The following is a 17,415-nucleotide window of genomic DNA, read 5'->3' on the forward strand; positions in this document are numbered from 1 at the left end:
CGCTGATCAGTAGGACATGCTGGTTCCTCCCACCATCGAAGGCTGGAGCACCTGTTCTCTAGGCCAATCGATTTGGGCTTATCACTCGTAACTGATGTCTGTTAATGTTCTGCAGTGAATTTGGAATGCTGTCTCCGGGTTTAAACCTGGGCAACGTTCATGGAGATACTGGGCTGCCCAAATATCAGTGCCCCCCTATCCATGTCCATGGTTGAGTCCAAAGGAATGTGAAGCAGTATGTTTGCCACTTTGTTTGGCACTGACTTTGTTCCAGGAATTCCTAGAAGGATGACATAATTTAGACATCAGTCTTCCTTTGGGTTCCATTGCAGAATTTTTGGTGAGGCAAGAATGATTGCCTTTCTCGTCAAGGCAGCATTTAATCAAGAAGTCTTACTAAACTTCAAGTGAATGGGAATCTGGTAAAAGCATATCATTGCTTTGAGGTACACTGAGCACAAAGAAAGATGGTTGTGGCTGTTGGAGGCGAATCATCTTAGCCACAGAATAGCACCGCAGGAGTTCCTCAGGTCCAACATCTTCAGCTGCTCAATGGGTACCTTCCCTCCTGCATGAAGTCACCATAAGGTAATTTTTCTGATGATCGCACAATATTCAACTCAATTTGCAATTCCTCCAATATTGAAGCAGTTTGTGCCTGTATACGGCAAGGCCTGGTCAACTCTTATAACATCCACAAGACCCAAAACTGGGATGACTGGATTGATCTCCACATGGGGCTCGTGGAGTACGAGCTCCCTTGCTGAGGGGCCGAGGCCCAAAAGCGGACTTGTTAATTCCCCGAGATAGAAGCCGGCATCTCAGGATGGTCCCGGCTGTGAATTGGACTATTACTTTATGATTGTATTTACCAGCTTGAGGAGGAAATAAATTATTTTTTGAATGTCCTTTTCGGGACTCCTCGTTGACTACAATATTGGCGATGACGATAAACTGAACTACAGACGGCACTGCTGGCCACTCAGACTACGGCTGCTTCTCAACGCAAAGGAGTAAGGTTTGCACTGTTTCAAAAATGCCACTCTTTGGTCGACTCAATACATATGATGTGAGTGTGGAAGACTGGGCTCAGAATGTAGTGCGTATGCATAATTTCTTCAGAGCAAAGGCAATTATTGACAAAGACCGCCAGAAGGTGAATTTTTGACCGCCTTTGGGACCCCCACTTTCAGCATCATTAAGAGCCTAACATACCCTGCGGCCTCAGGCTTCAAGACGTTTGAGGAATAAGTGGCGCTCATGACAAATCACTACGACCCCAAGCTGTCGGTCGTTGTCCAACGATTCCAATTTATCACGGTCGATAGAAACACGGGGGAGCCTGTTACTGAGCTTTTAGCATGGCTATGCAAACTAGCGGAACACTGCGACTACAAGCCATTCCCTACTTGAGATGCTACGAGACTGCCTTGTATGCGGTTTAAACAATTGGTGACCCAGCAGAAATTGTTGGCTAAGCCTTTGCTGGACTTAAAAAAGACTATCAAGATCTCCTCTTCATGGGAGAGCGTAAAGGAAGGAGTTCCAGGTGATTTCAGGGGTGGAGGTGAATAGCATAGGATGCAAATTCCTCTCCCCCCCACTCCCCATTTAGACAAGCAGCGCATCCAAGGAGTGTGACCTCTGGGACACCGCCCTCGCCCGAATACTGTCGACAGCCCTGTTGGCTGAGGGCTGATGCATCCAGGTGAGACACCTCTCGAGAATCAATGGAGGAATGTCCACAGAAGTGTAGCACCTGTGGCCGAAGAAACCAGCAGGGACCAGCCCACAAGTGGTCGAGGGAGGAGTCCGCTTAGAGCAGCCCAACAAGGGCGAGTACCTGCAATTGAATTGCATTGCTGCCCCGCGGTTTTTCCCCATCAGAATTGCTGTCCAGGTGAATGGTCGCCTGCTAGAAATGGAGCTGGACACTGGGGCTGCAGTCTGAGTGATAGGATGCCAGGTGTTTGAAAATATCAGGTCAGACCCCAGCAGTTGAACTTGCGGGACACTGAGGCGAGGTGGGCACAACAATAACACCCAGTTGCCTATGGACAGCAATCCGTCAGGCTGCCCTCGATAATAGTGTGGGGCCCCGGCCCGGGTTTGCTGGCCCATGATTGGCTACAGAGGCTCAGTTTGGACTGCAACGGATTTTTAGGATGGACACTGGGGGGTTATTCAAAGTCCTGGGGAAGTACCCAGAAGTTATGGAGAAGATCCTCCAAGGACTCGTGAGTGGTGGTCTACTTGAATGACGTCCTGGTCACTGGAGCCACTGAAAAGGAGTACCTGGGCAACCTGAAAGAAGTCCTCCGATGGTTCTCCGAGTCAGGCATCCACCTCGAGAGGAAAGTGTATTTTCTACAACAAAGACGTCATGCACCTAGAGCATCATGTCAATCGAGATGGCCTGTACCCAGTAAAGGAGAAGGTGCAAGCAATCAAACAAGTTCCCACACCAGAGAACGCGACTGAATTGTGGTCATTCTTGGGACTCGCAAGTTTATCCCTAGCGCCCGTGCTCGCACCACTGCACATGCTAATGAAGAAACATCAAGAATGGGCGTGGAGAGCTCCACAAGAAGAAGCCTTCACCAGCGTAAAGCAGCAGCTGTCGTTGTCAGAGTTGTTGACCCATTACGACCTCTCAAAGCCCCTTTTGGTCACTTGCAATGCCTCCATAGGGAAACAGGGCAGTGTTATCCCACTGCATGGATGACTGACAGGAGAGACTGATAGTGTATGCTTCACGGACTTTGGTCGGGGCGGAGTGCAACTATACCCAGATTGAGAAAGAAGGGCTGGCTGTCGTCTTTGTGGTGAAGACATTTCACCAGTAACTGTATACTTGTCGATTCACCATTGGAACAGACCACAAGCCATTGCTCAGATTGTTTAAAGAAGACCACGCAATTCCGCCAACAGCATCTGCCCAGATACAGCACTGGGCCCTATTGCTAGTGTTTTGTGAGTTCGTGTTTGAGCATCACCCAGGCACACAGATCACAAATGCAGTTGCTCTAAGCCGGCTCCCATTGCTGACATGCCCCCAGTCTCCACCATAACTTTATGGATACCTTGCCAGTCACCGCTGCTCAGATGCGCAACTGGACAGTATTTGCAAAGTCATGCCATGGCGTCTTACACGGGAGTCAGCAAGGGAAATTGCCCAAGGAGCTATGAGCTTTTGAGACCAAGCAGCAAGAGCTCAGTGTGGAGGACAGCATCCTCCTGTGGACAGCTCGCATCGTGATGCCAAGCCAGGGCAGACAGACCATACTTGAAGACCTGCACAATGAACATCCAGGGGGGTCAAAGATGAAAGTTGTGTGGTGGCCAGGCCTGGATGGTGAGATCAGGCCACTGGTCCAGCAGTGCACCACATGGCAGAAGCATCAGAAGTTACCGCTAGCCACACCGTTCCACCCATGGGAATGGACAGACCGGTCTTTGGTGCATCTGCATGTGGACTTTGCTGAACCTTTCCAAGGCTCAATGTCCTTGCTTTTAGTGGACGCCCAAACGTCCATTGAAAGTCGTCCACCACTTCAAAAACCACTGTCGAGAAGCTATGACTTTCTTTCAGCAACCCTAGCATCCCAGAGATACTAGTCACTGACAACTGTACCCCATTCACCAGTGAAGAGTTCAAACCCTTCATGTAGATAAACTGGGTGAAGCACATCTGAATGGCCCCATACCACCCCTTCCTCAAATAGTCTGGCTGAGCGAACAGTGCAGACTTTCCGGAAGAGTATGGGGAAACAGGCCACGGGATCCGTGGAGACGAGGCTGGCGCATTTCTTGTTCAGCTACTGGACCACACTACATGCCACAACTGGTGAGGCACCGGCACTGTTGATGGGCTGAAGGCTCAGAGTCCCCAATATTTGCGGGAAAGTTGAACACAGTCATTATCCAGCTTCTGCATTTCAAAGCATTGTTCCAGCTCTGTGTGCTTTTGTATATAAGTGAAGGGATTTGGGAATATTAATATATGGTAAATGTGGTAAGTGGCTGAATTCATTATAAGTACCATGTTAGAGACAGTATTGAATTGGTAATCAAATATAATTTCTTGCTTATACGGGCTAGAACCCAAGGGATCCTTCTGAAGAGGTCTGCAATTCATCTTCTGACTGTTGCCTTGTGTATTGTTACAGTGGCATGGGTTTGCTACAAGATAGTAATGCATAAAGGAATTGTTAATAACACCTCTGGTGACAAGAGTGCAGATACAACACATATTCACAATGTGTACAAATGTAAGTTGTTGGGAGAGTGAAGCGGTGGGAGGGTTGTTGTTTTTCTGTGAAGTATGTCCTTGATTGAAATTTTGGTCAGGATTCTGAAGCTGCTTAATTTTTCAGCGTGAGGTTGATTGCTAACTTTTTCAATACGTTTCTGTGTGAATGTAGATAAACCCTTAATATAATTACCCCCGCAAAGAATTTATTTCTTTTATAAACTGAGGGCAAATTCTATTTCTATTTCCCATTCATTAATACTTTTGGAAGATAACTCTATCCTTTTGTTGCCCCGAGCCATTTAGTATCACATTCTGGGAATTCCAACAATCCCAGATAATGATGGCAAATGCGACAACACTTCTGTGCAAGTAACACTTAATTAAATAAATCAGTTTTTCATGGTTTGAGTAAGGTGAGTTAACAGTAGCATCCTTGTTCTCTGAAGCATGGCATGGATCCTAAAAGTCTACCTAAGTAGACAGCTAGTGCCTTTGTTTAATATCTAATCCCAAGGACAGTCCCTCATAACTGCACTGTTTGCTAGCTTAGACCATGGCAGAAACTGGGACATCACACCAGGAGTCCCCCTGTGCTTTGTACTGAGTTACCCCACTCCTTCTGAAACAAGAGTAGTGATACTGCACTTGCATTGTTTCTCCCTAAACTCAGGAGAGCTGCAAGTCTGAAGGTTGGTCCAGGATTGCTGCTCCTAATTGCTTTTCAGTGACCCTTGCTGAAAATGGAAGTGTGTGTGAGTGACTCATCAGGATAGGATCAGTGAAGAGGGAATAGTTGGAAATTCAAGAGTCAATAACAGATTCAAGCATTAATGTTTCAGAGATTAGTTTCACCAGCCTAGTTAAGTCCAGTCACCGAGGTGTACTTTCAAGACATGCATTGAGAGCTGATCTCTCTCCTACCTTGATGTAAGATGTGAGTTTATATCGCATGAGACAGGCAATTTATTCTTCGTCAAAGATTTGTCACTGGTATAAATAATTTAATTATGGCATCTGGCCATTCTAGATTCTAATTCTAGATATTAAAAAAACTATTTTTGAATGATTTATCACAAATATAATTCAAATTTCAAGCAACTCACTACAATTACAAAATTATGAAAATACATTTCAGAAGAGAGACCCCCTGTGTGCATCTTCAATTTTTAAAGTAAATTGATCATATTAAAGTGGTTCATGTAATAGGGCGCAGTGACTATCATATAGACAAACATGATAGCGATTCTGAACCAACAGTATCCTGCAGACAGCAATGATGTAAGTGGTTTGTCAACTTGGTCTTTTTAGGTGTTTTGTCCAAAGCATCTTAACACAGATAAAACTCTGTTAAAATTTATCATTGTTTGGCATTCATGGCAAGCTTACTGTCTAGGCTACAGGGATTTATCGGAATGTGTTCTGATCCTGCAGATGTTCGCTGCAAAGCTGCTGCATCTGAAGTACAAGGAGAAAGACCTGAAGACTATACGTAAGGATCTGTCTCATACCAGGTAACAGTACATGATGAAGCTAAGAGCCAGCTTCCACTCTGTCTCAGTGAGTAGTTGAGCCATTAAGTCCACGCAGGATGGTTCCAAGTTTCAATTAGTTGATCTCGAGCCAGGACTGTGATTTATTGCTTTAATTAGTCCCTGTGCCACCTGGGTTGGGTTGGAGTTGGGCTGGGCTGGGTAAGTGGGCAGCATCCCTGCTAATCAGCAACCCTATCTAAAAGTCCATTTATGTTAATGCTGATGAGAACCAGGGCTACAACAAGGACCCAGCCTTCAGGGAGGGAGGGAGTAATACACAATTTCAATTAGGGCCGCATAGGCATAGCTAAAATTATTCCCAATGACTCTTTTAAACTCCAATTTCTATTATACAAATTTAGTAAATACTTTCTCTACCTGCTTCCTCATCTACATCATTATTTTAGGTTGATGGTACTAGAAGGATCTGCTGTTCAGTTTTGACGACAGTACAATAGACTTGAGGTTTTTGTAGGGTGAAGGGAGTTGCTAAATGGCTGAAGTGATGAGACTAGTCTGTTTTGAATGCCTGGATTTAGCCCAAATGATTTGCTCCTTTTGGTTCATAAGCATAATTTGAACTTGCCTGGAGATACTAAACCAGATACTTGCAGGTCCAGCTCTTAAGTGCTGATTAGAAACTATTTTCATGGCTGCTACTGTGTATGTTAACTCCTTGCATCTGATCCGAACTGGAGGTGAGGAGTGCTCTGGCAGGCAGCGTTTTCTAGGATGGCTCAGGGACTGAGGGAAAAGTTGCAGAGGTACTCCGATATAGCGCTTTCGGTACTGGTCGAGAGTGTCCAGAGGAGGAGGAGGGATGTCACCTCTGCTTCCTGACCATCCTCCCCCACCCCTGTCCCTCTCCTGCAGCAGCTATTGCTGTGCTGCCTGAGCTCGTTATCCTCTTCCCATTCCTAACACTGCAGCATGATGGCAATGACAAGTACTCTATTTCTCTCTCTCTCTCTCATCAGGGGCGGGATTCTCCGACCCCCCGCCAGGTCGGAGAATCGCCAGGGGGTGGCATGAATCCCGCCCCCGCCGGCCGCCGAATTCTCCGGCACCGGAGATTCGGCGGGGGCAGGAATCGCGCCAAGCCGGTCGGCCGGTCCCCCCCGCGGCGATTCTCCATCCGCGATGGGCCGAAGTCCCAATGCTGTAATGCCAGTCCCGCCGGCGTGAATTAAACCACCTCCCTTACCGGCGGGACACGGCGGCGCGTGCGGGCTCCGGGGTCCTGGGGGGAGGGGCGCGGGGCGATCTGGCCCTGGGGGGTGCCTCCACGGTGGTCTGGCCCGCGATCGGGTACCACCGATCCGCTGGCGGGCCTGTGCCGTGGGGGCACTCTTTCCCCTCCGCGTCGGCCATAGCCTCCGCGGTGGCCGACGCGGAGGTGACCCCCCCTCCCTCACGCATGTGCGGGGATGATGTCAGCAGCCGCTGACGCTCCTGTGCATGCGCGGACTTCCACCGGCCGGCGGAGTCCCTTCGGCCCCGGCTGGCATGGCGCCAAAGTACTTCCACGCCAGCCGGCGGGACGGCAACCACTCCGGCGCAGGCCTAACCCTTAAAGGTGAGGGCTTGGCCCCTAAAGGTGTGGAGGAATCCGCTCCTTTGGGGCGGCCCGACGCTGGAGTGGTTCGCGCTACTCCATCCCGCCGGGACCCCCCCGCCCCGCCGGGTAGGGGAGAATCCCGGCCCAGGTAACTCTTTATAAGATGGAGTAGCATTGCACTTACCTTTTATTTTTAGACCAGGTCTTTAAGAGAATTTCCGTATAAAGTGTTGCTCGAGTGTCTTGGCGAAGACTTTGACGAGGTGTTCCAGGGAGCCTTCTGATGTGTTCAGAGGACTTTTTTGCAGCATTGAACATGAAATGGTGAAATCAACATCGCTGCCAGGTTTACTCCCAAGCAGCTAGTTGCAGTTTCGAGAAAACATTAGCCACCAAAATGCCATGCAGCCTAGTCCGTGAGTAACAGCAAGCATTTTAAACAACCATCAGTTGTGTAATGAATCTCTGAATGTCCATTCCCATTGCTTGAATTCCTTTACCAAAATGGAACCTTGTGCTAAACAAGAGCAATGCTGATGCTTTAGCTCGATCCCCAATCTGGGTCACCTTGGAAGATCTTTGGCATGTAAAAATGCTGCCCCATGATTCCTTCTAATTAAATTCCTATTTGTAGTCTGAGATTTCAAACAAGAATGAAAAAGGCACATTCTGCACCTGCCCAAATGGGGGTGTGTGTGTGTGTGTGTGTGTGTGTGTGTCCCAAGGGATCCCTCGTCTTAATTGTAGTCCAATGCTGGTGTGGGCATTGGGTGAGGGCATGATTGGGCAAAGGACACTTGTGGTGTCTCAGCGATGAAATGGCCTGCTAACACCCGTCCCAAGGGATCCCTCGTCTTAATTGTAGTCCAATGCTGGTGTGGGCATTGGGTGAGGGCATGATTGGGCCAAGGACACTTGTGGTGTCTCAGCGATGAAATGGCCTGCTAACACCCACTGTTGTGGAGATGGCACAACAAAAATAGCAGCTTGGTCAAATTGCTGGAGGGCAAACCTGCACTCTCAGAAGAGCAGAGGGTTAAAAATGGGGGAAGGAGATGGAAATTGTGGTTGTACTGGCTCTAGAAATGAACAATGGGTGATAGCTGATTGATGAACACAGATGGTCTATATTTGCTTCAGCCTCTTTGCATTCTCTTTTAATTAACTGCACACATTGTGAACCATAATATATGTTAATTAGGATACTGCTCTCAGGTATAGTTTTATTAAGAATAATTACTGAACCTTTAAAACAAGATTGAATAGATCAGGAATTCATGAGCACTTAATAAATGGAGGAAGGATTTAATATATCTGGAAATTAGAAGCGAGAATACTATTAATTAAGATTAAGGAATTTAACACATTTGATACCAAAATTTCAATAGGAGCTAGATCAAGAGTTGAGTTATGAATAATTGAGCAAATAAGAGCTCTCTGATTTGCTAGGCGCTGCACTTTAACTTAAAAGTTGCTCCCCTCAGTGAAGACCTTTATAATATTTTACAATGAGAAAAAGAGGAAAAGTGGGAACAATCTTTGTTTTGCATCTCTGGGTGGACTTTCTTGTCTGTGAATTTATCAAGTGAATGATGGGTTTATTTGTGAGACTGATGGAAACACCAGTCTTGCGTTTTTCATTCAGACATTGGGTGAAAGAATCTTCTCCAACAATAAGGAAGGCGGTAACATCGGAGAAGATGGAAAAATCTTTTTCGCTAAGCTACATACCTGTAAATACCTGCAAGGTTGGTGGTTAGCAGGGGAATTGAGGCAAATTGGAAATCAGTGGTCAGATGACACTAATTTGTATTTTTGTAGATTGTGGAAGCAAGGGAAAAATGAGGGAGATGAGAAATATCATGCTTTTGAGTTCCTGGGAAAGACGCAAAGACTGGAATTGACTCTTGACTTCCAAGACCGTGAAAACGCAAAGGCTAGGGGGGAAAATGTAGAACGGTGTATTTGGAGGAACAAAAATGGAATTTCATTTGAGCATGGACAATAGTATATCGGCAAGAATGCGGGACAAACAGATGGTCTGTCAGATCACAAGCTGATTACAGATGATGAAGACAATTTCCTCCTACCTTTCTTAATTCATCCAGAAACACCTGAAGATTCCAGCTGGTTTTTAAATGACTCCAAGATCTTCATCCCCTGCACTCTGTCTGGGAGCCCCTTCGGTGTGTTGATCTGTCTGCCTGTTTGTCTGAAGGAGAACTTCCTGTTATAAACTCTAAGTTTGCCTTTTACCATCTTGAATCTGTGACATCTTGGCTTACTCTTGCAATTTATTTGAAAATAGTTTTTCTGGATGTAGTTTTTACACACTATTTCTTGTGATTAATTATGGGCGCTAGATATTACTCCACAAGCCCACAGCTTTTCCTTTATAATTCAGACCTTCCGTTCTGCAAATCAGCCTTCTGGCTTTTTTTGTCGTATTGTGCCAAATGTTTGAATGTTTTCCTTTTTTCTTAGTGAATGGAGCTGGACAGAGGTCTGATCTGACCATGCACTCTATAGTACGATCAAGCCTTCTTCTACATAGATACATAGAGATAGGAGCAGGAGGAGGCCTTTTGGCCCTTCGAGCCTGCTCCGCCTTTCATCACGATCATGGCTGATCATCCAACTCAATAGCCTAATCCTATATTCTCCCCATAGCCTTTGATCCCATTCTCCCCAAGTGCTATATCCAGCCGTCTCTTAAATATATTCAAAGTTTTAGCATCAATTACATCCTGTGGTAATGAATTCCACAGGCTCACCACTCTTTGTGTGAAGAAATGTCTCCTTATCTCTGTCCGAAATGGTTTACCCTGAATCCTCAGACTGTGACCCCTGGTTCTGGACACACCCATCATTGGTAACATCTTCCCTGCATCGACCCTGTCTAGTCCTGTTAGCATTTTAGAATTTTATAATCTCTATGAGATCCCCGCCCTCATTCTTCTGAACTCGAGTGAGAACAATCCTAACCTAGTCAATCTCTCCTCATATGACAGTCCAGCCATCCCTGGAATCAGTCTGGTAAACCTTCGCTGCACTCCCTCGAGAGCAAGAACATCCTTCCTCAGAGAAGGAGACCAAAACCGCACACAATACACAATGTGTGGCCTCACCAAGGCCCTGTACAATTGCAGCAACACATCCCTGCTTCTATACTTGAAACCTCTTGCAATGAAGGCCAACATACCATTAGCCTTCTTTACCGCCTGCTGCATCTGCATGCTTACCTTCAGTAAATGGTGCACAAGGCCACCCAGGTCCCGCTGCACACTCCCCTCTCCCAATTTACAACCATTCTGGTAGTAATCTGCCTTCCTGTTTTTGCTTCAAAAATGAATAACCTCACACTTATCCAAATTATACTGCATCTGCCATTGGTTTGCCCACTCACCCAACCTGTCCAGATCTTACTGTAGGATCCCTGCATCCTCGTCACAATTCACCCTCCCACCTAATTTGGTATCATCTGCAAACTTTGAGATGTTACGTTTTGTTCCCTCATCCAAATCATTAATATTGTGAATAGTTGGGGTCCCAGCACCAATCCCTGTGGTACCCCACTAGTTACTGCCTGCCCATTTGAAAAGGACCCATTAATCCCTACTCTTTATTTCCTCTCTGCCAACCAGTTTTCTCTGCCAACCACCTCAATACATTTCCCCCAATCCCATGCGCTTTAATTATGCGGGACTTTGTCAAACGCCTTCTGCCTGGCATTCCACAATTCTAATTCTGTAGTGCAACATTTTATTAACTATGATTGCTGTTCTGCACTGGTTGAAGATACTGATCATCAGTATATCAGCCTGTAACATAAGAAAACACCCCAAGCCACTTCACAAGCCCACTCCCCATTACCCCAGTTAACCTACACATCTGGAGACATTAAAGGGCAATTTAGCATGGCCAATCCACCTAACCTGCACATCTTTGGACTGTGGGAGGAAACCGCAGCAGCCGGAGGAAACCCACGCAGACATTGGGAGAAGATGCAAACTCAACACAGAAAGTCACCCAAGGCCGGAATTGAACCGGGTTCCTGATGTTGAGTGCTAGCCACTGCGCTGCCATAACACTGATATTTACAAGAGAATATTAGGGCAGATGACCAAACTCTTGGTCAAAGAGATAGATTTTATGATGTGTTTGTAAGGAGGAAAGACCGTTCGAGAGACAGAGACGGTTAGGGAGGGAGTTCCAATGGTAAGGGCCTTGGCAGCTGAAAACATAACCGCCAGTGGTGGGCCAATTAAATCAGAGGTGTTCAAGAGGCCAGAATTAGAGGAGCACAGATATTGGGCAGAATTTTCCCATTTTTCCAGAGTGTCAGGCTCTGATTGAAACTGAGTGTAGCTCTCTAGCTGCACAGCAGAGTTTTGGGACCAGATTTCAAGCCTCTCTGTAAAAATTTAGTCTGCGTCATTTATGCTGTCACTGTGACAGGGCGGTGTTACAAAGATGCGTGGTATAACTACACCGAGCAGACCCCACATGGTGAGCAACAAAGACAGCGACCACCCACACCCACAAGAGCATGTGCCATTTCTTAAAGTATTTCTTGAGGCTTCAGATGTCGACTGAGATGCCGATATCTATGGTACATTTTACAGAACGTGAAACAAATGATTTGAACACCCACATTGGAAACTGAAATATAAACAAACTTCTTTTTATATTAAATTAAAAGCCTTGCAATTTTTATCAGAAAGGATTAATTTGACATCATACTTGTATAAAACCACCCAGAGAGGCTCTTCTGCAGTAGTCATATCTGTACACTGTTTCAAATGCCAATTAACCTCATTACAAGGTTACGGGGAGGTGATTTGTTACTGAACTAGTAATTCGGAGACTCGGGGTAATGCTCTGGGGACCCAGGTTCAAATCCCACCACGACAGATGGTAGAACAAAATCTGGAATTGAAAGTCGAATGATGATCCTGGAACGATTGTTGTTAAAAACCCATCTTGTTCATTAATGCCATCCTCCAGGTGTGACTCCAGGTCCACAGCAATGTGGTTGACTGTGAAATGCCCTCTTAAAAGCCACACTGTTCAACAGCAATTAGGGATGGGCAATATATGCAGGCCTAATTTTACGCTCACATCCCGTAAAATTAATTTGAAAAACGAAGTAACTTTCTCGGGTATTTTAAACAGCGATATTACAGTATAGAAGGGTAAAGTTTCATAAGTTTGAAGATTTCTAATTGATTGCTGTCTGCACAAACTTCAACACTTCCTAATGGAGAGGGCTGGTTTAGCTCAATGGGCGAGACAGTTAGTTTGTGATGCAGATTCAATTCCCGTACCAGCTTACCCGAACAGGGGCCAGAATGTGTAACTTCATACTTGTGACAATAAAAGGTTATTATTATTATATACACCCGGTTGGGTGAGGGGAGGGGAAGGAGGCGGACCTCTTCGTGAACCTGCTCCTGGGCCTGGCCAAACTTGCCATAAATAGATCCAGGCAGTGGGCGACTGAGGGTGTCATCCAATCCGACTGTCTGACCCTCTGCTGCGGCTACATTCCTGGCCGGGTGTCCCTGGAAATGGAGCATGTGGTATCCACAGGTCGCATCGAGGCCCTCCATGCTCGGTGGCCCTCCATGCTCGGTGGGTGCCACAGGGTCTGGAGTGTTTTCTCGTCCCTTTTAATCACATTTTGGTTTGACGCTCTTTGTTTTTGTTTAAGGCAGTCTCCCTTTAAGGGGCTGCCCCTTTTAATTTGTCCCTCAAGTTTGTTCACTTTAGTTTATTTGGTTCAATCAAAATAGTTGGAGATGCATAGATTCAATGAACGCAACTTCTGGATTTCTGCACTAACTGCGCATGTGCGGACTCCAGAGGTGGCTGCTGGTTTCAGAGGAGTAACGATGGTGAATGCCGACAGTTGCAGCTTCATGACTGCCACAGAATCTGGGCCATTTTGGTGACCAGCTTTCTCTTCCATCTAGGAGTGTGAGCAGTCTTCCCAGCCACAAGAACCAGATTCAACCCACGGACGGATGTCGTTGATCGTTACCGAAGTAACTGAGAAGAAAACAATGATTTACTGCAATATTAAATTGAAAAGAGCTTACTGTAGTCCAGCATTCTGCTCTCTGTAATTAATTCAAAACAAAGCCACCAGGTGGGGCTGTTACCAACACTTCGCAAAGGGATGAACATCTAACTTAGGCTGAATGCAAATTACATAGCAAGATGAACTGTGCAGTACTGTTCAAATATTTGCCTACTGTCACACCACCCATCCTATTTATAGCTCCTTAAATTTACACCACCTTTGGTGCATTCATTAGCAGCAACTCACGATTTCTGTGCACTAACTCTTATCGAGGAAGTCAGAGCATTGAAAATCATAGAATTACTACAGTGCAGAAGGAGGCCATTAGGCCCATCGAGTCTACACCAACCCTCTGAACGAGCACCCTATCCAGGCCCACTCCCCCACCCTATCCCTGAATCCCACCTAACCCTTTTGGGCAGTACGGGGCAATTTAGCATGACCAATCCACCTAACCTGCACATCTTTGGACTGCGAGGAAACAGGAGCACGGAGGTAACCCATGCAGACAAGGGGAGAACGTACAGACTCCACACAGATAGTCACCCGAGGCTGGAATTGAAAATTTCAGCACATGAAGCTATGACAAAAGAAAATATTCAGCTTTTCTTCTGAGACTGGCACCCAGTTTCAGCCAGTCACGTTTACTCCTCCTCCTTGAGCAGACGCCCATGTGGCAGCCCAAATTGTTGAGTTAGAAAAGCAATGAGGACGGTTGACTGAAGTGCTTGTTTAGTCCTAATTGCTCCTGTGTGACTCGGTGTTTAATTAGCAGTTAGCAGAGGTCCTGTGGGACTGGCACATCTGCTCCCCGAGTTCCAAAGTGTGCAACAAACACTTTTATTTTCACACCTTGGGTGTTCTTCACATTCTTTAGATGTGAGAAGTGGGCTGCTACTTGCATATTTGTTCAACTGCCTGCATAGCTCACTGCCTGTGACCCAGGCAGACAGATCAACTCAGACAGGTATTTTTAAGACATGTCATATTAAATCCCCTGGAGCAAGGTAAATGGTGCTTGTTCCATCGCATGACCGGGTTCCTTCTCTTTCCAGAGAAGTGCAGGTTAGGGGGATTGGCTAAATTGCCCCTTAGTGTCCAAATGGGGTTGCGGAGATGGGGCAGTGAATTGAGCGTGGGTGGGGGGCTGTTTCAGAGTGTTGGTGCAGACTCAATGGGCCGAATGGCCGCCTCCTGCATTGTAGGAATTCTAATTCTATGGTTTCAATGGATTTCAATCTGTTTATAAATACAAGGGGGTTGAGTGAATTTCGGAATGTGACCATATATTTGTCCACCTATTCCAGGCAGACAAATGCTAAAACTGTGCTGGTTTCTCTCCCATGCTTTGCCCACTCTTTTCTTGAAGGTAATAATAATTAATAATCTTTATTGTCACAAGTAGGATTATATTAACACTGTAATGAAGTTACTGTGAAAAGCACCTCGTCGCCACATTCCGGCGCCTGTTCGGGTACACAGAGGGAGAATACAGAATGCCCAAATTATCTAATAGCACGTCTTTCGGGACTTGTGGTAGGAAACCGGAGCACCCGGAGGAAACCCACACAGACACGGGGAGAACGTGCAGACGCCACACAGACAATGACCCAAGCCATTGTCTGGGAACCTGGGACTCTGGCGCTGTGCCTCACAGCGCCAGGGACCCGGGTTCAATTCCAGTCTTGGGTGACTGTCTTATGGAGTTTGCACTTTCTCCCCATTGTGGTGGTTAGAAGGTGTACAACCTCCAAGCAGCAGGTGGCAGCGGTGCAGACACACTATGCGGTCTCTAGACTAAGGTCATGTGACCTGTGACTCTGATACTAACGGAGACACATCCAGCCATCTTCAGAAGAAGATTGAAAGGTTAATAAGACATACATATGAAAGGTCAGTGCTAGGTGCAGATTCCAGAGGAGTAGTTAGCAGACTCCATGATAACATGCTTTGTATCAGATTGCTCTTACCACACAAGACTCAACAAAAGTGTTTGGTGAGTTCCATTGTGAAGTACAAAGGACCAAATAATAATAATTTTTATTGTCACAATAAGCTTACATTAACACCGCTGATGTGTTGGGTGCTTTGGATCCGTGGAACACATGCAGGCCACCAACACTTAAAATAGTGCAACACTATTTTATTAAGTTCGAAACTGTTGAACATACTTTCACTGTGGGTTAACACGATGTTAGATTAAACTAAAGACCTATGCCTATCCTAACCAGTCTATGCACTCAGCACATGGTGAAGATCTGTGCTGTAAGCTGTAAGCTCTGTCCTTGTAGGAGGCTGCATCCCGAATGAGCGGGAACTCTGATGCCCTCTGTCTTTATATTGAGTGAGCACAGTACGAAGTCTTACAACACCAGGTTAAAGTCCAACAGGTTTGTTTCGATGTCACTAGCTTTCGGAGCGCTGCTCCTTCCTCAGGTGAATGAAGAGGTCTGTTCCAGAAACACATATATAGACAAATTCAAAGATGCCAAACAATGCTTGGAATGCGAGCATTAGCAGGTGATTAAATCTTTGCAGATCCAGAGATGGGGTAACCCCAGGTTAAAGAGGTGTGAATTGTACCAAGCCAGGACAGTTGGTAGGATTTCGCAGGCCAGATGGTGGGGATGAATGTAATGCGACATGAATCCCAGGTCCCGGTTGAGGCTGCACTCATGTGTGCGGAACTTGGCTATAAGTTTCTGCTCGGCGATTCTGCGTTGTCGCGGGTCCTGAAGGCCGCCTTGGAGAACGCTTACCCGGAGATCAGAGGCTGAATGCCCTTGACTGCTGAAGTGTTCCCCGACTGGAAGGGAACATTCCTGCCTGGTGATTGTTGCGCGATGTCCGTTCATTCGTTGTTGCAGCGTCTGCATGGTCTCGCCAATGTTCCATGCTTCGGGACATCCTTTCCTGCAGCGTATGAGGTAGACAATGTTGGCCGAGTCGCACGAGTATGTACCGCGTACCTGGTGGGTGGTGTTCTCACGTGTAATAGTGGTATCCATGTCGATGATCTGGCACGTCTTGCAGAGATTGCCATGACAGGGTGCATGACAGGTTATATTGAGTGTGCTCTAACTGGTGATTGGCTGTGGTGTTGTGTGTGTTGATTGGTTCCGCTGTGTGTCCATTAGTGTGTGTGTATCTGCACCATGATATACTGGTGTATATCATGACAACCGCAATGAAGTTACCGTGAAAAGCCCCTAGTCGCCACACTCCGGCGCCTGTACGAGTACACCGAGGGAGAAATCAGAATATCCAATTGACCTAACAATCACGTCTTTCGGGACTTGTGGGAGGAACCCGGAGCACCCGAAGGAAATCAGAGACACGGGGAGAACGTGCAGACTCCACTCAGACAGTGACTCAAGCTGGGAATCGAACCTGGGACCCTGGTGCTAACCACTATGCTACCGTGCTGCCTATAACCCAACACCTGTGTCTGTGTGGATTTCCTCTGGGTGCTCTGGTTTTCTCCCACAGTCCAAAAATGTGCCGGTTAGGTGGATTGGCCATGCTAAATTGGCCCTTTGCATCCAAGAATGTGTAGGTTAAATGGTGCTACGGAGATAGGACTGGGGAGTGGACCTTAGTCGAGTGCCCTTTCAGAGGGTCAGTGCAGACCCGATGGGCCAAATGGCCTGTACTATAGGAATTCTATGGCTCTATTCTATGATTCTATGACCAGGATTCTCTCCCACACTTACCACCAGCAGTTGATGTGTTCAGAAGGATTTTGCAGGTTGCTGCTCAACCTGTTTGACCAGATTTTGAACACACCTTCCTTGGCCATCAAGTCCTGGGGCCCAGAGCTTCTGGCTCAGAGGCAGGAATGCTACCCATTGCGTCACAAGACCTCCTCCCTCAAAAGGAATGCTTTAATCAAATGTTGGTGAAAATCATCTGCGCTTCTCAATAGGTTAAGTGTAATGACTTCAGAAAGGGCAGGTATCCCGAACTGTGCATGTCCAGTTAGTCA

General features: G+C 46.5%; 1 protein-coding gene across 1 annotated transcript in view; it reads left to right on the plus strand.

Moving 5' to 3' along the window:
- Positions 1-17,415, plus strand: part of LOC140409034 (coiled-coil domain-containing protein 60-like) — a 128,529-nt gene that overhangs the window by 19,711 nt on the left and 91,403 nt on the right. The window contains exon 4 of the mRNA XM_072497072.1: positions 5,687-5,766. Coding sequence (XP_072353173.1) covers positions 5,687-5,766 — 80 coding nt within the window. The remainder of the gene's footprint in view (positions 1-5,686; positions 5,767-17,415) is intronic.

This window comes from Scyliorhinus torazame, chromosome 1, assembly GCF_047496885.1.
Source record: "Scyliorhinus torazame isolate Kashiwa2021f chromosome 1, sScyTor2.1, whole genome shotgun sequence".
NCBI lineage: Eukaryota > Metazoa > Chordata > Chondrichthyes > Carcharhiniformes > Scyliorhinidae > Scyliorhinus > Scyliorhinus torazame.